Source organism: Arvicanthis niloticus, chromosome X (assembly GCF_011762505.2).
Source record: "Arvicanthis niloticus isolate mArvNil1 chromosome X, mArvNil1.pat.X, whole genome shotgun sequence".
NCBI lineage: Eukaryota > Metazoa > Chordata > Mammalia > Rodentia > Muridae > Arvicanthis > Arvicanthis niloticus.
The window spans coordinates 63619011-63643100 of NC_047679.1; the positions used below are offsets into that span (position 1 = coordinate 63619011).

At 32.5% G+C, this 24090-nt stretch overlaps 1 protein-coding gene across 2 annotated transcripts in view; it reads right to left on the reverse strand.

Annotated features, from left to right (window-relative positions):
• The window catches only part of Hdx (highly divergent homeobox), a 111105-nt gene that overhangs the window by 67191 nt on the left and 19824 nt on the right, over nt 1-24090 (reverse strand). Inside the window, exons 2-4 of one of the 2 annotated variants that reach the window (XM_034485528.2) lie at nt 20213-20359; nt 9961-11067; nt 572-625 (exon numbers count right to left, since the gene is read on the reverse strand). In XM_034485528.2, the coding sequence (XP_034341419.1) occupies nt 572-625; nt 9961-11067; nt 20213-20359 (1308 nt within the window). The remainder of the gene's footprint in view (nt 1-571; nt 626-9960; nt 11068-20212; nt 20360-24090) is intronic. The other variant, XM_034485529.2, reaches the window with a different exon arrangement.

Sequence of the window (24090 nt, forward strand, 5' to 3'; positions counted from 1 at the left end):
GGTCCTACACAGAAACAGTCAATGAGAATCTATGGGAAAATGCAATCTTACTGAATTTCTATGATATTATAGTACAGAACTTAGAGTAGTTATAAATATTAACTACATATCACTTCTAAAATCCTGAATTGTAGTAAGAGTAGTGAGGTATATTAGTAAATATTTATTGGCTGTTAAGATTAAATTATATGATCAGTGAAATAGAAAACTAAGATATTTTATGAGTTGCTTTAAATGTTTCCTTTTAGTTATGAATCTATTTTCTTTCATTTTTAACTTAAATGTTTCTTTTTTATAAACGATAGTATAGAAAACTTTCAAATAAAAATATAAATTTGTTTTTAAACAGAAAGATGTCTTGCTCACAGATTACTCAGAATATTGATTTCTGGAATTGAGGTTGCCTTTGAAGATTAGATATTATGATCTAGAAATATGTGTTTTGAGACAATTTTGTTTTATCAAATCTAGGTTTTATTGTTTCTATAAAGATCATTAAAAATGTCAATGATATTCCCACTAAGAATATGACAGGAAACTCATTTTTTGTGTTAAACCAAAGGTTACTTACTGCTCTTTTCCTAGAACACCCTGTAATCCAAGGCACAGAAAGGTTTCCTGAAATCTGTGAAGACAACAAATCGAATCTTAGTATGTATTAACATTGCTTGTAATGTTGATCAATTCTAAAAACAAAACATTGTCTATGATGTGGAGAAAAATAGATCTGTATTTAGAACATAGTGTAAATCAAAGGTATTCATTCCTTACTTATTTAAAGGGCCTTCCCTTCTAGAAAAAAAATAATTAGAAATGGTGTAGAATGTTCCAGAAATTAAAACAAAAATGCTTGTTGGGCACTGTAAGGGATATGAAAGTATGTAAAAAATAAAAGTATTTTTAAAAATTCAATGCTCTATGGATTAAGAGAAAAAATTTTAAATAGCATAGCATCACAAAACAAGAGATGACACTATAAATGAAACACATTAGTGGTATTTACTTTGAACACTAAGTACTTACTAATATAAATATTATTACAGGTACCTTCTTAATGTGGATTAAGATATATTCACATTTTAGGAATTAAGTAATCTTAGGATTCAGTACAAATCGCTGAGAACCCGTTTTACTAAATTGTGTCCTCATTAGAAAACTATCTTAATATGCCTTCCATCTTTTATCACAAAGTGACAAATATAGATTTTAAGATTACTGATTTGAAGGATGATTCTTTTTTATAAATAATATATAACTGTAAAAGGTAGCAAAGTGAAATTTTAAGCTATATCATCTAAACATAAAGGTTCTCTAGATAAAGAGTATCTCCAGTAAAATCTGTTCTTTTTGAGTTACAGCCCAGTGTTTAGTGTTGATTATGAAGTTCTGCAATGTGACAATCATGAACAGATAGATAATCTTCCATAACATACAAGTATTTCATATCCCAGCAAATATTTTCTAATACTATCTCCAAATTTTGAGAGATTTTTTAATGTTTACAAATGGAAGAGAGTTAATGATCAGAGTTAAGAATATACTTACTTAATTATCTGTATAACAGACATGTAAACGACTTAACATAAATACAAGTATTTTATTAATGTAAAATATTTTCACTAAATGTATAATAAAATAGTTATTAGGTGAATGTGGAAGGTCATGGCAGAGTATGAATAATTGATTTTTTATTTTAGAAATAAATGATAAATCAACTAAAATAACTCAAAAGTAGCTGTGCAGTTCCTCTAGAAAACAAGTATGGTACAGCAAAGAATTATGGATGAAACAGAATCTAAACTATCAACTACTAAAATGTTAGATGATACTAAAATTTTCTATTCATCTAATATCTACTGTAATGTATTACTTAATTCCTTACATTTCTAGTGAAATCCAAAGAACAGCTAGCCAGAATAGCTAGATTATATAAAAATAAAATTGACTAATACTACAAATAAACATTCCTTTGACTTTCAGGAGTGTTTTTTAGTGCAAGATTGAAAGACAGGATTCTCACACACTAGAACCCATAAAACACAGTACTCAAATGAAATGGACAGTTAGTTTAATTTTGCACATAAACAACCTGATTTAGAAAATTATGAAATAAATCTACAAAGTGGATCTCACAAACATTTCAGAACTTACACAGCCAAATGAGTGCTCTGCATTTCAAACTAGAAAATTTATGATATTATAAACTCATTACAATAATGTTGTCATTGTTGAAAGCATTTTGGAAACTTGGAAATGTCAGTTCACACCTTATCCAGAGATTCTGTCTCATTACTCACACACCTTTTATTGTAACTATAAAATACAGCCTAGATTAAACATTCATACTATTCACTAAATGTGGCTCAGAATGAATTCTATTTTCTAAAATCAAATTTTACTGATGATTTGTCATCAGTAAAAGCATTTAAAAGAATCCCACAGGTTCTTAAAACAATTGTAAAAGATTTCAAAAACTTTTTGACAAATTGAACATTATTAAAATAAGTAGATATAACTTTTCAAGGTATCTAATTTAAATTCTGTTCAAACGTCTATCAGGTATCTCTCCTATATGAGATGCCATTTTAGCCGTTACAGGAAATAAAAAGATAGGTAAAACCTAATTTCCTGGAGGGCAAGAACTATGATTTGAAAGGAAGAGATAAGACAGGTACATGAAAGACTTTAATACAAAGACAACTACAATAAGAGTTATAATGGATGTCCAATAAATAAAGTAATAGGAGTTCAAAGTATGGCAAAATTACACCCACTTGTGGATTGATATCTCAGCTGAATCTTAAAAAGTGAGTAGAATTTTGATAGAAATAAAAAAAGAGACATTCCAGGGGGAAAGAATAGTATCGCCTCTGTGGCGTGAAAGCACAACTATATCTGAAGAACTGTCAGTTCATCTAGCAGTGTTATGGTAGGCTGAAGTCATTTGGTGGAAGTGAGGAATGCCATGTATACTTCTAATTCTGTGGAAAGTATGGAGCTATTGAAATTTCTGTGGTATACCTGTTATGTGACAGAACTGTATTTTTATATATTAGAAAGTTTAATATGACTGTCCATATATAAGAACTACAGAGAATTTTATATGAATTTGTACAAGAGGTAATCCAGGCTAGAAAGTAAGATAGGCGAAGTAGGAAAGTAGAAAAGAAATATAAAAAAAAGTACATACACTCTAAGACAGATCTTATACAAGAGACAGAAAAATAATTGGATGCCTGAGATGACAATGACCTTTTAAAATGACCATCATAAAGCTACTTCCTAGACAGGCCAACCTATTTAATTCAACCAAGAATTACAAATTTAATACAAGGAAGTGCCTTTGGTTTGAAATCTGTCTTATGGCAAAAATGGATGTATTTTAAAAAATAACACAATTGCTTAAATGTAAATTAGAATTACATTGTTTGTGTTGTTGAGCATAGCAAATCCAAATGTAACACATTTCATGTAACATGCTTACACTACTTGAAACTGATGATGTATATCAATATATCAATTATACTTTAGATACTTATTACTTTTAATGGGTGTACAATCAAAAGCCATTTTTGATTGTAAAAAAAATTAACCATAAAAAATGGTTAATTTTTATGGATTACTTAAGGGATTTTTAAACAATGATTTTTCAAATCAATTTTTAAATTTGAAATTTGTTTCCTTTTAGAGAATTTTGATCCTATAAAAGGTCACACAGGAATCACATGTCAAAAGCATTAACTTGATTCTAAAAGTAATTTAGTTATTCTGTTAGTTAGTGTTTTGTCAATGTGACCCAGGTTAGTCATCTGAAAAGAAGATAGTTCAACTGTGAAAATGTCTCCAAAAGACTGGCCTGTGTGCAAGACTATGGGGTATTTTCTTGATTAATTGTTGGTATGGGAGGGCCCAGATCACTGTGGGTGATGCCACTCCTAGGCATGTGGTTCTGAGTTCTATAAGAAAGTAAATCATGGAGAACAAGTCAGTAAGCAACTTACTTTAGCCATAAGACACAGATTTCAAACCAAAGTCATTTCCTATAAGTTTCCACTTCAGTTCCTGCCTGCACTCCAGGTTCTAGCTTGTATTCCTAGCCTAAATTCCCACAATGATGGATTGGGATGTGGAAGTATAAACCAAATAAACCTTTGATTTCCAAAGTAGCTTTGGTCATGGTGTTTTATGATGGGATATTACTGTAACAGACCTGACCATGTCATTCTTAGGAAGACTATGATGTGTTTTGTGACACTGAGCTGGCAAAGTCATCGATTACCCTGAGCTTAATGAGCTGTTCTGTGGTAATTTAAAAGATAATGCTGAAAAAGTGCAGCAAATGGAAGCCTGCCCTGTAAAGTTTTAGGATAAAGTTTTGAGAACCCGGCAAAGACTAGATCCAGGCCACTCAAGTGATACATTGAAATAAAATACATGAGTTTTGGTTAGCTGGGGGTGAAAGTCAGTTATGATTAACAAGAGACCATCACTACTACAATGAAACATTTGCCCTCCTGGGACAACCATGCTGGCTGGTTTGGGCTGAGAGATCAACTATGATTAATTAAAGCCCAGCACCATTGAGGCAAAATCTTCGGGGAATGCTCTCTTAGGTTCAGTACATGGAAGCTGTGGTCCAGTGCGTGACAAGGTTGTATCTCGTGTTGGCAGCCAAACTTAGTAATGTTTAAGAATCTCCCACATAGTACTGGATTTGAACACATGAAGGAGTCCCAAAAAGCACTGAACTTTGCCACTGTGAAAGGCCAAGAGAGGCCATTGGTGAAGGTAAATCCTCTGTTGTAGTAGAAACCCCAGGACTGAAGAGCTTATAGAAAAAGGCTGAGGATTGGCACGAAGTAATAGGTCTGGAATTCCTGAAGAAAGCCTAGGAGTTCATTTGTCAAGGTGCAGCACATGGAGATTGCAGCATTTTGGAGATGCCAGTGCATCCACCAAGGATATCAATAGCTTTAGAAGGCCAACTTGAGCCTATGAAATGAGCTATGTGTGTTATGGATGGCAGAGACAAAGAAGTTGAGTTGCCTAGGTTCTGTGGAGTCCAGAAGATCACTAGAAAGTTCTAGCTGTGGGACATTCAGCCACAGGATTCGATTTATACTGCTGGATGTCAGTTTTGCTTTGCTTTGATTGTGACTATACATTTGTTCTTCCTTCTTGGAGCAATAAAGTATTTAGACTGTTTTCTTATTTTATGGGAACCCACAGTTATGAGACATTGAATATTTTAGCGACTTTGAAATTTTAAAGAGACATTGAGTTTTCAAAGAGAACTTGGCTTTTAAATTGTTGAAGTTTTTCAAGACTGGAACTTTTAAAGTTATTCTATGTTTTATATTGTAATATTAATAGTAACATGACATTTGGGAGACAAACAAGAAAGAAAATCTTATGGTTTAATAGTGATGTGTTTTTGTGTCAAGTTGACAAAGGGTCAGTTGTGTTAATTTTGTCAACTTGACAGAAGCTAGACTCCTCTGAGAAAAGAGAACCTCAGATGAGAAAATGCCTCCATAAGATTTGTCTGTAGGCAAGCCTGTAGGACATTTTCTTGATTAAATTTTGGTGTAGGAGAGTGTAACCCATTGTGGGCAATGCCATCAATAGGCAGATGGTCCTAGGGAATTTAAGAAAGCAAACTGATCAAGCCAGAAGGAGCAAGCCAGTAAGCAGTATCCCCCATGGCCTGTGCTTCAGTTTCTGCATCTAGGTTCTTGCTGGAGCTCCTGTCCTGGCTTTTCTTAGTGATAGATTGTGATATGGAAGTGTAAGCCAAATAAATTCTTTCTTCCCCAAGGTGCTTTGTGTTATGTCTTTATCACAGCAATAGAAACCTAACTATGACATCTATAAAAAATTCTATACATATGATGGATACCCTATTTTTAAAATTTCAAACCACTGAAGCTACAAACTGAAATATGTTTTATTTTATGTGAGTTAGGAAAACTGAATTTTTATTAATTTGCATTTCATTAAATGTGATTTGATTAATTGAAACAATTAGGCAATAACTGTCAAGAGTAAGAAATTCATAAATCAATGATTTAGCTTTCCTTCAACTGTTCTGGTATCAGACAAGTACCAATGCCTGACGATCATAATGCTTAACTGTCAGAGTTCCCTAGCTTTTTTTCTAGGTTATGAGGTGTATGACATGAGAATATTGCTGGGCATGTGACAGGAAGTCAATAAATACTTTCTAATTAATTGAATTGATTACAGCCTTCACTGTTCACTTGCTGAAACTACAAAAAGCTAAGCATGGCAAGATGTAAAAAACTCCTTTAATAGAATAAGAACATGGAGACAGGAGAGGAGAATTCTTCTGGTTGAAAAGAACATTTTACTTTCATATATATATATATATATATATATATATATATATATATATATATTCAGCTCACAAAATAACAGATTAACAGGTCCCCATAAGGTATTTTAGACACATTTCATTTGTACTGATTGTTATCCTATCGACTCCTTCCTTATCTTCCTACCTTCCCCTTGCCCTAGTATAGGCTTTCACTCCATTATTCTGCCTTTTATTTTATTCTATTATCTCCTCACTCCCTTCCTTAAAGATCTACTTTTCCCAGTCTCATGAGGTACTTTGTAGCTTCCTAGTTCATCCAATGCTTGTGCCATCCAATATGCACATGGTTAACAGAGGCTAGGAAGCACAAATGAGAAAGAACATTAGGTATTTGTCTCTTTGAGTATGAGTTGCTTGGAAACAAAAAGAAAACGATGTCATGATGCATATATCACGTTTTCCACTCTTCTCCTCCCTACCCAAACTCTATCAGGGCTCTGAGAAGCAGATTCACTTTACAAGTTATTTTTTAATATTATCATTTTGGATAAGCAACTAATATGCTTTAAATATAGAACTTTTTTCCCATTAAGTGATAATAGAACGATGCTTAGGAACATATATGAGCCTACCAAAATCCTTGCAATTCACAACCAAGATGCTATTTTGAGTTTATCTCTACATAATTTTAGTGCTTAAGTTTTATGAGTTACAAAAATAAAAAACGAGAAACTTGAAATTCTATGATGTGTAAATAAAATCAGAAAAGGTCCTCACACGTAACATAAAAAAACTCATTTTACTCTCAATTCTTGAAATACTGGTTGTAAAATATTGCAACATTATAACCAAAATGATATAAACTTTATCTGGAAAGACTTTTTTCTGATTCAGAGGCATGTGGCAGTATACAATTAAAAATTTGAAATGAAATCTTCCAGAATGCTTTATTACCCAATTTTGCTCACGTAAAAAAGACATTTGAGAAAATATAAATGTTCATTACTAATCTCAGAAATTATACCTGCCAAATGATAGCATTAAGTTTACAATGCCATTTTATAAAGGAAATGAAGTCATTTTATAACATGGTTAGCAACACATCAGAGCTCCAGGAAATAAGGGAACATCCATATTTTGTTAGTAAACTACCATGTTTGGAGGGTTGTGCTAGTATTTTTACCACACCTCTCCTCTGCATACAACTCTTCCTTGAAACAAACTACAGGGTTTTTGTTTTATAATGTTTTATTTTAAACACATGGCTTCTTGTTACACTAACCTTATGGGCTCTACTGTAGTAACTATATTTTGAAAACAAACGGCAGAATGAAGTTAGCAACAATAAGAGTTAGGAAGCTCAATTTGTTCTGCTAAGACAATATTAAGTAAACAACTAATGGGATAGAGGTCAGAGCACATAACTAGAACTTGGGAGTCTGGGGCAGGAGGATTACAAAACTGATGCAAGTTTATATAGGCAATTCTAAGCCGACATTATATTGGGTCTCTATGTCAAAACAAAATGAAAAAACAAGTAGTGAAGGACTAAACCAGCATTGTGGCAGCTCTGAAATCGTTTCAAAAACCTATGGCAACTAAGTAAATAACTAAGAAAATGTCACAGTCAAAGTGGTTATAAAATGTATGGTATTTTTATTGACCATTTTTAGAGCTGTGTTTTTAGTGTGACATGACATGAAAGCAGTTTTGGCCCAATCCCTAGTCTCTTATGTGAACAAGAGGCAGTTAATTTGATTGAATTTTTCATTACTGTAATGTGTCTGTAGATGTCTGAGGGTCTCTTTCTCTATGAACTGGAAGTTCAGATATCCAAAAGTGGGACATGTGAGCACTCGGACTGAAGGGATGGACTTTTAGTACTACATCATTTTTTTTTTTTAAATTTTTCTCCCCCTAGCCTTACTGTCTCTCTTTATTATTTTTATTTTGAGACATGGAATTACTATGTAGCCCAGACTGGCCTAGAATTTGTTATGTGAATTAGGATGGCCAGAAGCTTGTAGTGACTACTGCAAGCAGTATACCACTACAATCAGCCATTGCTTTCCATCTTAAACTATAAAACTGTAGAGAGAGCTAGGAGAAAATGATGTGTTAAATTCCGAAAATCCTGGAAGTATCTTTCCTTCAGTATTGTGGTTGAACATGTGGTTGAACAGATAAGGATGTATAGCCAGTAGCAAGGAAACAGCAAATATCCACATCTTATTATTCAAATTCTCAAATTCCATATTTGTTTTTGTTGTTGTTTTTTTTCCCTTTTAAGGAGAAGACCTTAAGGAAGGTTCAGAAGTAGACTTATAGTTCGCAGTTAAAGAGATTATTTGAGGAGGCTGGAGAGATGGTTCAGAAGTTAAGAGCACTGGCTGCTCTTGCAGAGGTCCTGAGTTCAATTGCCAACAACGACATGGAGGCTAACAACCATCTGTAATGGGGTCTGGTGCCCTCTTCTGGTGTATTTGAAGACAGCTACAGTGTTCTGGCAAGTGCGCTCGCGCTCTCTCTCTCTCTCCATATATATATACACACACACACACACACACACACACACACATATATATATATGTATATATATATACACATATATATGTATATATGTGTATATACACATGTGTATATATATATACACATATATATATATGTATATATATACACATAAATATGTGTATATATATGTGTGTATATATATATATATATGTGTGTGTGTGTATACATATATACATATGGATAGATAGGTAAATATATATATAGAAAGAGATAAATATGTAGATATATAATAAATCTTTTAAAAACAAGATTATTTGAAACATACCCAAATTATTGAATATGTAAAACAGTAAAGAAATAAATACTGTTTGGTTCCCAGTCTAATATTTCTCCAAAGTCTTACTCTGGATATATCTTTTCCCAATAAGCACCATACAAAAGATTATTTGAGGGCTGGAGAGATGGTTCAGTGGTTAAGAGCACTGACTGCTCTTCCAGACGTTCTGAGTTCAATTCCCAGCAACCACATGGTGGCTCACAACCATCTGTAATGGGATCCAATGCCCTCTTCTGGTGTGTCTGAAGAGATCAACGGTGTACTCACATATATGAAATAAATAAATAAATCTTAAAAAAAAAAGATTATTTGATTAATGCTCAATTTAACACTTTAATCAGGCATCTCCTTTTGAACACATGAGTTACCTAACCCATTCAAAGTCTAAGTTCTCAGCCATTAACAATCTAGAGTACTACATCACCTGCCTATCTATGCATCCAAGGAAGGCAACTGGGGACATGACCAATATAATCTTATTTTAAATGTGGGAAATCCTATGCATCTAAGTCTTGAACAAACTTTTTTTATGTTAGACAAATTTTATTAAGTATCTATATTCCTTTTATTTTTAAAAGTCCTCATTATTTTAAAACTTGATAAAGAAAACACACCATTCTTCAGGTGTAGGCTTCAACCCAACATTTTCAAAGAAAAGTCTCAAATTATTTCAACATATGAGTTGTGACCTAGGCTGTGATATAACTGTATAAAACCACCAGTTTTAAAACAAGCACACATATAAAAATCTTTATAAAATAAATGTATGCCTTACCTGGTAATTGTTTTGGTTTTGTGATAACCTCAGTTGGTTTGATGATACAAAATGTGGAGAAAAATTACTCCGTGATGGATTAGTATTACTGTACATAGTAGTAGATGCTGTATGTAATGAGGTCCGTGGTGTCAAATGGTAGTCTCTATTTTGATACAGTACATTGTCTGACAAATCTCTAATATTTACCATTTGTGAATTTGGCAGGTTTCTTCCTGGTCCAGGCAAAGTTGTACTTTGGTTCTCAGCTCGAAGGGAATTGCCACTTTCATAAAACCTTGAGTAGCTTATCTGTGCTCCCATTGATGCCAGCTCTTCTTCTCTGGCATATTCATCCTCTGCATCTCCAGTCTCCATTGCAATGGACAAACAAGTTCCTTCTGCTGAGCCTGGCTTCTGTGTGGTATTTCCTCCCAGAATTCTCTGAGGGTAATCACTGACTGCCAATGAAAACACTTCACGAATTTCTAAGTTTTGTGTTCTACAGCAAGGGTCTCTAATGGTTGGCTTTTGCCCACATAAGTTATGTGATGCCAGGCCTGCATGTTCAGGTTTATATGACCTTTGAATCCCAACTGGTTCAATTTTGCAAGGTCGCTGGCACACAGATGGCTTTTGAGGTACTGTCATTTCAGAAGCTTGCACCGGAGAACTTCCATAGCTTTTCTTTGTGTGATTGTACACTGAGTTGCCACCATTTAGTACACTTGTCTGTCTTGACAAAATAATTGTCTTTTCCCCTAGGAGCACAGAAGCATTTTTACAGTGTGCTACTTGTCTTTGAACAGGAATGTGCAATTGAAATTCAGTGTCATTTTTACTGACTGCCTTCTGAATAGGAATTTTATGTGCTTCTGTAATTTGTGTATTTGTATGCTTTGTAGTGCCTTGCTTACTTGATGAGCTTGCTGGACTGTATATACCAGTTACAATGACATCATTATTGGCAGAAGTCCAAGAAGATTGCTGGCTTGAAGGGCGGGGAATATTAACCACATTTCTGACAGTAATGTCTGGAGCTGCCAATGAGGTACCAGACACAGTTCCCGCTGCTCCCGATTCACAGCTTTTACTACTCATTTTTCTTCGCTTATTGCCAACCCACGTCTGAAAAGATAAAAAAAAAAAAGGTAATATGAAAAAGTTAACAACAAGCATAGAGAAACCCATTTCTAAATGGTAAATTGTATTCTTATCATAGAAACAAAGCCTACGCACAGGCAAAAGGAAAAGATCCAATAAAAGAGAAAGTAACCAAGGTATAAGAGCAAACATGATTAAAGACTAGCAACCTGAGAACATTAGTAAGAACATAGAACATATTACTACTCCTCTCTGCCATAAGATCCATCCAATTAATATGAACTGAGAATTGCAAAAAATGTTTAAAAATTTCTAAAATTGTTTATATCCTTTAAATAATATTCTAGGAACATTATAATATTATAATTATTAATTATAATAATAATATCATAATGTTCCTAGAATATTATTTATAATTATAATTAATAATTATAATATTATAGTTTGACGAGTTATAAGTCTCTGCATTTACCCCTGCCCACAGGAAACAGGAGCTTCTCTAACCAAAGATGATGGGAGCACTAACCTAAGTATAAACATAGTTATTTAGACAGGAATTTGAAGAAGAAATAGTATCCATTTTGCAAAATAACAGCAGTAGCTTCCCCAGCCACAGGTCATTGACTACCAGTAGTAGAGTCCTTCCTATATGGCAGGACTCATATCTGATCAGAGTAGTTAGTTACCCACTTAACTGACTTAAGCCCACCCCTTATTCCCCAACCTATAAGCAGATAATAACAGCCATGGAGAGGGCTTACCAGGTGCCAACCATCCTTGCAGATCTATAGGCAATTAATAGCTTCTAGGATAAGGAAAACACATTTTTTTTCTTTAGTGGCATAGCTTCTAGTAACAAGCCCATGTTTCTGTAAATAATTCTTTACCTAGTAACCTGAAACTTACAGTCATCCAAAAAGATAAAAGGAGAGAGTCAGAGGGACATGCAGAAAGAAATTGAAAAAGGACATGAAGATAGAAGTGGAAAGAACAAGGGGATCATCAGGAATGGGAGGTGAACAGGGAAGAGTAAGAGACGAACGATAAAATATATTATGTACATATATAAGAATGCCATGGTGCAATTCATTATTATCCACAATTACTATATGCTAATAACTATTAAAATGTAGGCACAGATGTACATGAAGTTAATAGCTAATCATATTCATTATACACTTTCTTATATCAAAAAAATGAAAGCATACTAAAGGTCAGCTCTTTAACTCATTAGAAAATGCTTACTGTAGTATTAATCAAACATTCATATATATATATAATTGTCAGGCTTAATGACCTCTATTGTATAGATATACATAATAACATAGTTTATTTCATGCTATCATTTATATTATTTTCAGAAATATTCATTATTTATATATACCTTAATTTGCATACAGTTTTTGTGTTGGCAATTCTTTGTCATGCAATACTAGAAGAGAAATAGCTAAAATCTGTATTTTCTAAGTGCCTTCCAACATACCAAAATCTTGTTTACCTCAGACTTCCAGTTTGAATCTCCTGTAGTTTTTACTAATCTGAGAACTGATAAAAGGTAAATATTTTAATTGGATTTTTGTGGCTACTATATTATTTTGATGGCCCATATCATACATTATATATTGTATTGGGATATTTACCTTTTTAAACTGATTCGTAAGAGCAATTTTCTATAAAGACAGTAACTTGATTACACAATGCCTTTGTTTTGCTTTGTTGTTAATTTATGGTAGTCATTTACCTCTTTTACACTTTTCTCTTCTTAAAAAGTTTTATACAATGAATATGTATTACTTTTATAAACATAAAAATGTTATGAATAAAAGTAATACAATAGGTTGGCATTTAGGACTTAATTATAAAATACACTCTTCTATATAAGTAATTTATTATAATTACCTTAGTGTAATTCCCCTGAATTATAGTTCTTCTTAAAATATACAATAAAAATATTACAGTCCAAATGTGATTATGCAACTTTATATTAAAAATGTATATCATATGATAAACTACTAAAACACTATAATTTCTTAAGAATTCAACAAAATAAATGAGTAAGTGAAATTCTTACATAAACTAGTCTCGCACATAAGTGATGTAAGGTTTATTTTTGCAAATTTTTAATGATGTGCTTTAGAAAACTTCATAAATTACCCAATTTTCAGTGTTTACACAATGTATGGACATAATGTTAATGTTGCTGAAATACTGTCTGTACTGGATTCTGCAATGACTATTCTTTATATATTTAGCTATTTTAGTAGATGACACTTTTTAAATTATGTAAATGAAGAAACTGAAGTCCAAAAACAATAGCTTTGAGAAAAATATCATGTTAGCAAGTAGCAATGATGCCAGGTGAATTCTTCTTGATCTCAAATGTATTCTTCTTCCATTATCCCATATAAAGCAACTAGAACTTCCTGTACTAGCTATCTACCAACTATCTTACTTTTATGCTATTTTCAATAATGAAAGGGTTCCAGAAACTGTAATGTTCCCCTTTGCTTCACATAACATAGTGAGAATTGCAAACTCACACTGACTTTCTTCAACAGGACAAGTGGGATCTACAAGCAGGATCTGAAATAGTTTTGGGATAAACATAATTCCCCAAAAGGTGAATTTCATAAACACAAATATCTAAAATATGTTTCCAGATTTTTAATTTAAAACTGTATAAGAATCATGTATTCTTACATTACAAAATATGTGCCACTAAACTTAATAGAATATTAAGGAAAAGCACAGTAAATTGGTAAAATTTGAATACAGAAACTATTTGTTATAACTAGAGGACATCTCTGGACCATATGTCTTAGTTATATAACGTTATTGTTTACATATATAACTGTATATTATACATAATAGCATATTAGCTTAATGTATTATGCACACATCAATGTAAAATACAATAAAATATCATGTATATCTGAAATTCAGATATCCAGTAACTCAGAAACCTTATTTTTCTGGAATACCGTCAACACAGATGTCACAAGATCAATCTATGTAGCTCATTAATACAGTGATTACTAATTTGTAGCCCACTTTCTCTGATTTTACACATATTTTGAACAAATAAAAAAGTATTATACTTTGCCATAAATTAAAAAATTAGAAGTGGAATCAGTAGTGATAGAGGTTCCTGATGATAGGGCTCCCTGATAATGATACACTAAACAATGCTCATTAAAAAGGAGGTTGAAAGGATGCAGACTCAGTCTCTGAACAACCACTACAGGGGTTTATATGTGTGTATGGACAAGAAAATGGAGGTAGTCAAGTTAAGAGTTCCCACTCCCTGGACTCTAATTAATATTCTTTTTTTCCTCCAAACCATTTTCTGGCAATGGGAGTTTATATTTGCATTTCTTTTTATTTGTTTCCAAACCATTAAAATGACTTAGGATTCTGGGTAGTGTGAAAGGCAGAAAAGTGGGAAGGAAAAAAATACTAGCAGACTGGCAGCCCGGGAACATTGGGCTCAAAAAGAGAGTCTAGAAGAGGTACAATAGTGATAATTGCTTTGTGTCAATGGGAAAACTAAAGGAGTGAATGACACTTTTAAATAACAATTCTAAGTAAAGCTAACATAGATGAACTGGCACAGATTCCCAGGTTATGCTTAGAAAATTAGAACTTAGTGGCAACATGATTTCTGGAAGTTTGGAAGTTTTTGCAGAGAAATGTCCAAAACTATCCTACCTCAATTTGAGTAGTAACAAAATTCAGGACCACAGTATCATAGCTCTCCTTTGACTTGTAGAACTGGGAGATTCTAAAGCTATTTTTGAACTGCTACAGAAAACCACACTTAGATGGATTTTTATTGGAGGATTAAAAATCATCAGACTCAGAAAAGGAGAAGTCTAATAATTAAGATGAAGAAAGAAGTCTAGGAGGACAACAATGAAACAGGCTCAGACTTGAAAGAAGAAAAAAAGATTATTTTTAAAAATTTTTTTAAAATTTATTTTATATATGTGAGTACACTGTCAGTGTCTTGAGACACACCAGAAGAGGTATTACAGATGGTTGTGAGCCACCATGTGATCGCTGGAATTGAACTCAGGTCCTCTGGAAGAGTAGCCAGTGCTCATAAATGCTGAGCCATCTCTCCACCCCTCCCCCCAAAGATTCTTATATTAAAGAAAAAGGGAAATCAGGATAAAGATGATGGTAACTATGTTAAAGAGAAAAAAGATGGTCTTTAGGAAGAGGAAAGGAGATACAGAAGATGATGGAGAAGGAAAAAGATGACTAAAATAAATAAGATCGGATTTGCTAGTATTCTTGGGTGTGCAAAACAGTGATCATATATTTCTTCTTCATGTATGATAGATATACCATTAAGAATGATACTATGTAGCTAGCTATTCAATAACTCCCATTGTGAAATTCTAACAGTGCTTTAAAAATTAGTAAAAGTGAACAGAAGGATTTTCTTTCTCCGTCAGATATGCAGAACTTGGGTATATAAAATGTGTATATAAAAATATAATACTAACTTAAATCAATTTCCCGTGATGTTCATTCTTTTAAAATCTGCACCAAACATGTGTTTTCAAAGAAAATCTTATTTTCATACTCAGATTTTGTACAGTCATTCATTTGCATAAGTGCACTTCATTACTGAACAGATTCTGTGCTGGCAACCTGGAAGTGTCACATAAGCACCTCTACAAAAGACTTGGCCAATCCACTCTCTCTTCCTGTGACCTGGACCTCTCCCTGACTTCCTAACACTTATCAATTTATAAAACTGTTTTTCTCAGTGCAGTTTTGTTCTGTATGTCCATTGGATTACAAACTTTATTTAAAAATACAAAACAAATAAAAAAGAATCTAAATTTTATGGTTCATAATGTTTTATGCATGAAGCTCCGCTTGTTAATTACTTTGTTGGTTAACAATGTGAAACCATATTAGTAGGATAAAGAAACAGCAGCATTAGCCCATTTCAGAGGCCAAACCATTGACCAATGTTAATAAGATTTTCAAGTCAAAGTTTTCAGTTGGTTTCCCAAATGATTTGTTTAGCAGCCCTGTGAAGTGTTATGTTTCTAAGTAGATTAATTATCCTTTTTACCATTTTAGAGCATTAACGGATATAAGATTTAAGTGGTATATAGTAGGCAGCTGGGAGAATAGTTGAAAGCAAACAAGAATTAAAGCTTAGACTTATTTTTAATACATCACCATTAAAATAGAAAAAAATTTGGAGTATATGCTTGCTTATATGGCTACTAAATAAAATACCATGAGCAGAGAAGACTATCTCATTTGTCATGTTGGCTCCATGCTCAAAGCAATTACTTTTTTAAATCTTGGAAATGTGATTTTGTTTTTCTGTTTGTTTACAAATTTGTAAATTTCCTTCATACAAGGCCTCTAGCACAGGCTAGGCTATGTGGCCAAGGATAATATTGAAATTATTATTCCCCTGCCTTCCTTTTTACAGGGGTTTTTCACATCACCCAACTTATGTGGTGATGAAGATAGAACCCAGGGCTTCATAGATGCTAGGCAAGTCCATCAGTTGAATCAGTATATCAATTGTACTTATGCATCTGAGATACTTTTAAATTACATACTACAGTACTATTATTGTTTTTGTAGTTTAGGTGTATGATTTATATTTCTTTTAAGACAGGGTATTATGTAACCAGACTGTCCTTGAATTTATTATATGGCACAGGGTGAGCACAATTTCTAAATATCCTGTTTTCATCTTCCATATGTTAAGGACACAGGTGTATGTAACTATGCCTTGCTGCTCGGAACTGGTGATTTAAAATTAAAAGTATTAGTACAGACAGTAAAAATGTTTCACAGTTGATTGAAATATAATACTTGAAGTAAATTTTGTGGGAGCATTATAATCTCAGAAGAAGAAAAATATTCACCTAATATGAGCAGTAGAGTTGTATTTTAGTCTTGAAGAATTCTCACTGTACACTTAATGCTTATGTTTTTTTAGAGACAGGCTCTCATGCAGGCCAGGATGGCCTCAACTTGTTGTGTACCCACAGGTGACCTTGATTTCCTGAGTCCTCCCTGCCCTTTACTCCCAAGTCCTAGGATTACAGGTGTGCCTCCAGAGTGCTTATTTTAAAAAATACTAGATCTCAATGGTATATGAAGAATTATAGGCAACTGACTAAATCTGGAAGGAGAAGAGGTGGTTGTCCCCAGGGAAGAACACACAAATTAATTATCCAGTGCCAGAGTTCTAGAAACATACATACAAGTAAAATAAAAGAACTAAATAGGTTATAGTCAAATATATATATGCATATATATAATTATATGCATGCAATAACAAGTGCAAAAAGAAGCCATGGATTTAAAGAAGAATGGGGAGCCATATATGGGAGGACAGGAGGGAGGAAAAGAAAGCAAGAACTGTGACTTTATTACTTTATATTAACATTTTAATCAATCATCTTACCCAATAAAATCAAATTTACAGTTGTCTGGTTTATAAACACTTAGAATATCTAAACAACCCTAAAGACTTGTTTATTTTTGAGGATATTTTTCTGCAGATTTTGTATTTTGTAAAATGTTGGAATTTATTTCAATGATTTTGTATGGCAATATTTATTTTCTTAAATCTTCAAAGTTAATACTTTTGTACAGCTTCTTTTTGACACAGGGTTGGGCTACATGGACAGGTTGGTCTTGAACTTGTAGCAACTCTCCTACCTCTGCCTCCCCTGTGCTGCAATCCTGTGTGTGCACCATCACACCCAGTTTAGCAGTACACTGAATAAGCCATAAAGTGTTTTTAAAAAAAATTACAACAGTCTTGATCCAGAAGGGAAATCATAAAAACAATGTAATGAAATTCATTAAGTATAATTGACATATGCTAATAAACTCTTAATAAGAAATCACTAAACAACAAAAAACTAAGAGTACAATTATTTTCCAAGTTTCCTATCAAAGAAAAAAAACAAAAATATGTACTTAAGAAATATTTCTACCTAACATGTTGTAAATAAAAAAAATTCATTGAGGGCTACAAAAATTAAATCTTACCCAAAGCTGCTTAGATACAAGATCTAAAATTCAGCAATGCTTATCAGATATAAATGTCTACCCCTTATAAATGCCTCATTCATCAAAGGGAAAATGAAAAACATGTCAGACAAACTAGGATAATGAGAATCAAAGGTGATGATCTAACAAGCAGGCTCTACATAGGAAAAAAGAAAGGAAAATATTTGAATTGCCAATATTTGGAGGTCATAAAATTCTCTTGTAGTTCTATCTTTTAAAATTACTACCTCTAAGATTTTTTTTCAGTACAGAGATATTTGATATCATCAGCATTTATAATTATTATCACTTAACGTCAGAATATTTTTTCTTCTTAGTTTTGAGGGTTAGCACACAAAAGAATGGGTTTCATTATAGCATTTTTACACTTTCGTCTTCTAAATTAGTTTACATTTTTCTATATTTCAGTTTTCTCTTGTCCATTTACTTCATAGTTATTATTTTTACTTGAATGTTTTAGTCAGCCTTTTAAGTTCACTTTACATACAGAGTAAATACTGAATATAATAGATTTAAAATTCTTCAGAAAATAGTAACTTTATATTAAAAATAATAAAGATCTCTCTCAAGTGGGACACATAAACAGCAAAAGATGGGGGAGACTGTAGATTTAAAAATGTATAAACTGCTCTGCTGAGCGCTTTTCTGAGTAAAAAAAAGAATGAATATTATGCTGGGATATAGCTTTGAAATACTGACTTTGTGTACCACTGATGATTTCCTGGAATGAAGAAAATTGCTTGCTTTACAAAAGTCCTTACATCTATACAATATTATAGTCACAATCCTACATTCTAAGAATTTAAATCTATTACTATCATTGTTTTAGATTTTCACTCCATGAGCAGTAAAAATATATAATTTCTATATTCAAACATAATAGTATTGGTTATCAGGGGAAGAATTCAATGATAAATTTGAAATATAAAAGATGGTTTACATTTCAGCTGCCTGGGAAGGCGATTTACTTCAAAGTTATGTTGAGACAAAGGGGAGAAAATCCAAGGAAATATCAGTTTCAAAAAGAGTTTATTTGTATACAGCACAATCTCGTCAACTTGAAATATTTTATTATTTTTAATTTAAATGGTGCATTTACAACTACCAAAAGGAGATATTTCTAGTTTTTATAGAAATGTGAATCTGATAGTTGATCTTAGACAGTAAGAATACTTTCCCTTCTAATTCATGGCATAATTTACTATTTGAAAGTAAATAAATTCTTAAATTCTTAAGAAATAATTTCAAAACCTCTCTATCTGAAGATCTTTTCTCTAGTGTCTTTGAAGGTACAATTGTACAGCAAAATAAACTTGAAAAACATATATCACTCTTTCCAAAAATTAACCTAGTGATTGTCATGGACAGGAAAGTTGTTAATCTTTGAATCAGTAGGGTTCCACACCAAAAGGATTTGTAGAATGTTTAAATAAACATGAAAGGACCAATGTATCCAATAAAAATCAGTCACTAGTTCTGTTAGATTTATAGATAAATCTATCACCTCATTGCTGTTCAGGAATGTGGAGCAGCTCTGATTTTATTTGTATACAGAATAAGAATGGGTGCAATAATTTCTTCCTTTGGGATTCCCTGTTTCACACTTACTAACCATTAAATAGATACATTTTACTTAGAAAGAGAATATACCCATAAAACCAATTGTACTTTCCTGAAAAGAGAAACTCAAATCCTAAATGTCTGAGAAAAAAATCTTAAATATAACAACAAAAAAGCTAGGTAATAGTAATTGCTTCTGAAAATCTCTGTTTCAATAATCATGGAAGAGGCCTTGTGCAGATTGAGTGTCAATAAAGCATATGATCAACAACCCATAAATGATGTTATTGGTATTTATTAGTTCAAATATTTATATAAGAGATATGTCGATACTGCAAGGGTTTTGTGTTTCCAAGGTATTTATAAAAATAAATAGATACTAGGTGGGTTTCTTTATTTATCAAAATAGTATTTTTACATCAGGGAAATGAAGCTATTTGTAAAGTTAGGATTTCATACCCTGAATAGTTTTTTCTTATAGTAAGCAAATATCATTTGTAATAAAAAGCTATAAATTCAAGTGCAAGACCTCAATACTTACCCTGACTACACTGAAGTCCAGCTTAGTCTCCTGTGCACACTGTAATATGAGCTGAAAGCAATTTTTACTTTGATTTGTCATTCCATTTTCATAATAACGCTGTAAAATCCTTTGTTGCTCTACAGTAAATACAGAACGTAGATTCATCTAAAAATAAAAGAAGATACTCTGAAAATTGGAATAAAAATTTGGTAGGTGTAGATTTTGAACACTTGTTTTTGATACAATTTCAGTGTTTCTAAGCTGCACAATTTATGTAAATTAATTAATCCTCAGTAATGGGCAGTAATTTGTGTGCTAAAGGGAGATAGCCTCTCCCTGAAAAATATATACAAACATTTAATTTGCTTGGAAAAGCACAAATCTCAAAGACAGTAACATAGAAAATGAAAAAGAGAAAAGAGTCAAGCTCTTATCTGGTTAGTGTCAGTTCATGGAGAAAAATGGTTTTCACGGAAATAAATATTTATGGCTAGTAAAGCCAGAGATGGTGTTAGCCATACACAGTCAATTATCAAAAGGGACACTCACTGTTCTTTGTCAAGAAAAAGCATCTGGCATATGTCTTAACAGTCAGAAGCTGTGCTCAAAAACAAAGGGGACTCTTTTTTACTCCCCTCATTCTGAGATAAAAGAAATTTTATCTTATATTTAAAAACCTCTCTTTTAAATTTTTTTGTTTGTTTTGATTTTGTTCTTGAGATGGGTTCTCATGTAGTACAGGCTGGCCTCCAACTCCTTATCTTCTTGCCTCTACCAAATGCTAGGATTACAGGGGTTCACAAACACCCTCAGCTCAACAAAACATTTAATTCAGGATTAGAAACAAATAGAAGGGGTTAACAACCATGAAAGTGCTGTTGCTTTATGTAATACTATCCAAAGTAATTATTTTAATAACTATAGTATATAAATTAAAATTCAAAATGAGTATAACTCACTAAAGCCACATGGAAACTCTGTCCTTTTAAATTAAATTGACACCATCAAAATTAGACAATGTAAGTTTACTTTTCCTGACAATGGATGAGATGTTTAACACAAAGGGCTAAGAATTTTGTGTATCTCACAAGAAAATGGCAAGTGAAACACTATTTTTAAAGGATGAATTATAGTAGTGCATTTTTTTAAAAGAACATTTGTAATTTGGTTAAGGGAACTTCAGGTTTCTGTTAATTTTTTTTACATAGAAAGAATTTCTTGAGGAAGTCAAAATTAGAAAACTGCCACAACCAAAATACCACCAGTCAAATTAAACATTTTCCCTAATATATAGTATATTGAAACAAGCAAGGTCATCAATATGGAAATACAAATTATTTTTCCCTACTATAAATACTTATAATATTAAATCCATCCGATAAAAATTAATGAATCAAAAAGTCTAACCATACACTACACTATGTTATTAGATTTTGTTTTTTATTTTTTAACTTTGTTCCTTGCTCATACAAACCCTTCTCTAACTGTTAAGAGATTTGATTAAAGTAAATTAAATGTAAGAGAGGCCACAGGAGAAATGAGTGTAGAGTTTATTTCAGGAACATCCAGAAATAAAGACCTCCATTAACTTTCTGAAGGAGAGTTCTGAAGGATGTTCAGTAATGTGGATGTCAACTTGACCAAACACTCAAGGATGATTGCAACAGTAGGTAGGGACAGTATCCATCAGATCAATTTGTACTATTATGGGTTTCAACTCTCAGAGTTTACCCCAAATGGTTCAACCACAATGAGAACATGATCCGGAAGATGAAATATCTCATCTGATTTAGAAGCAAGTTATCCTGAAATGGATTCTGAGGGTGCCGAATTCAAATTATGAATGTATAATTAGGAAAATCACTCTGATTCTTTCCCGTATAGCTGCATCTACAGTAAAATCCTACGCTCCAGGATGCAGTTGATACCCAAGTGTGAGCATACCTCCCTTGAAATATAGGATAAACTATTTTCCTATTGGCTGGCTACAATCACTACACTTATAAAGAACAGCTGGACTTCTCCACTGATAAACAATATGCAAATTACAAGTGACTGAACACCAAACACATCTATAGAAATGCAAGGACTTTTTCACTTTCTCCTTTAAATTCAACACTAACATCAAAAAGACACCTTGTTGAAAGGAGCTATTTTTCTTTTAAGTTACTAAATAACCCATCAGAATAAGATGTCATTATTCCTACCCATCATAGCTATTTTTGTCTATATTAAATGAACACACAGCCAAAATCGATAACCATTTACAAAGCAATAATCAGAAATATCCCTTTTAAAATAATCTATGTAAAGAACAAAATGGTGTACCATTGGTTCCATGGATTCAGTCACTGGATTGGCATAGAAAGAGGTTCTGAATTGGGTGGCTAATAAAATCACAGATCATTTAGCCTTACCTCAAAATTCTCTAGTTTTCTATTCTATGCATCTCTTCATCTACCCAGCACACACAAGACCACAGGAATAAGACTGTCTGTATGCTACTTAAGCTGAGCTGCTTACTATTCAGCAAATCACTTAATTTCCTTGAGCATACTGTTCCTGGTCTGTAAAATGCTGGGCTGCACAATTTCACTTGCCTACTAATTAATCTCAGTTCCTACAAGACAGAAATTTGAGTTCACTTTTCTCAAATTCTCAACAATGTAATTTGTATTGTTCATATAAATAAGCCCTTAAATTATTAATTTTAAGGATCAAATTTCTTATTCTTTTTAGCTTCAAGATTCAGTGTTTTAATAAGGACTCTGAGCTAATGAGAAAAGATAAATTATGCTCAGCATATCATATTCAAACCACCAGAGCAATGACTAACTATTTAAAATTTGTTTCTTTAGGAATACATAAGGCATACATCTTCTAGAAATGACTGCTTCCTTACATATTCCTAATACCCAATACTGTAAACTCAGTTGGAAATAGCTCAGGTCAATCCTGAGATCATAGTGCTTTTACATATTGGATGTCATCATATTTAAATCCCACATTTAAAGCCCAATGTTTAAACAGTGTTCTCACTGCTTAACTTATTTGAAAATTCATTAATAACTATTCACTCTTTGAAACTTTTATAAATGAGATAAGTAGACAAAGCTATCACTAATTCAGATATAATACATTTTTAGTATTAACATTTTGAGTTTTAGGTCAGCCAGTGGTGTTTTGTTTATAAAATGGAGTCAGAAATAATAAAAGTCATATAAGTCTTCAACAAATATGTCTGTATTAGCATTGTCCTTTTTACACATTACTGTTATTTCATTTTAAATTTCATGCAGCAAAACTCATTTTTTTGAAAGTAGGATTGTAGTAAGGCAAATGTATATACTCATAAATCTATCCTATCATGGCAGTCCAAATACAAAATCTTTCAAGTTCTCCCAAATATTTCTTTACACCACCTCTTTGTAATCAATGCTTCTAGCCACCCCGTTTGTGTCACCCACGAAGAATTCCAAATATATGACATCATACAGCATGGTCCTCTGAGCTTTGCTCTTTTCAATTCAGTATATTGTATTTCAGACAAATTTGTGTTTTCAATAGTGTTTTCTTTCAGAGTTTTATTTCATTGTGTGAATATACCTTCCTTAAAATATTCCTTTCCTGATGAACATCTGGGTTCTTCCAAGTTCTTGGCAATTATATACAAAGTGGTTAAGAAAATTTATGTGCAATTTTATGCATACAAATAAGTGTTCACTTTTGCATAAATGCCTAGGAGTGGTATTGCTGAGTCACATGCTTAAGTGTCTAAGTTATATGCTTTCAAATGCAATATTCAATGAAAGGTTACATTACTTCATTTCCTCGTATGCATTTGTTACTGCCAAGACAATTAAAAATGTGGTTGAAAATGTGTGAATTATACATTA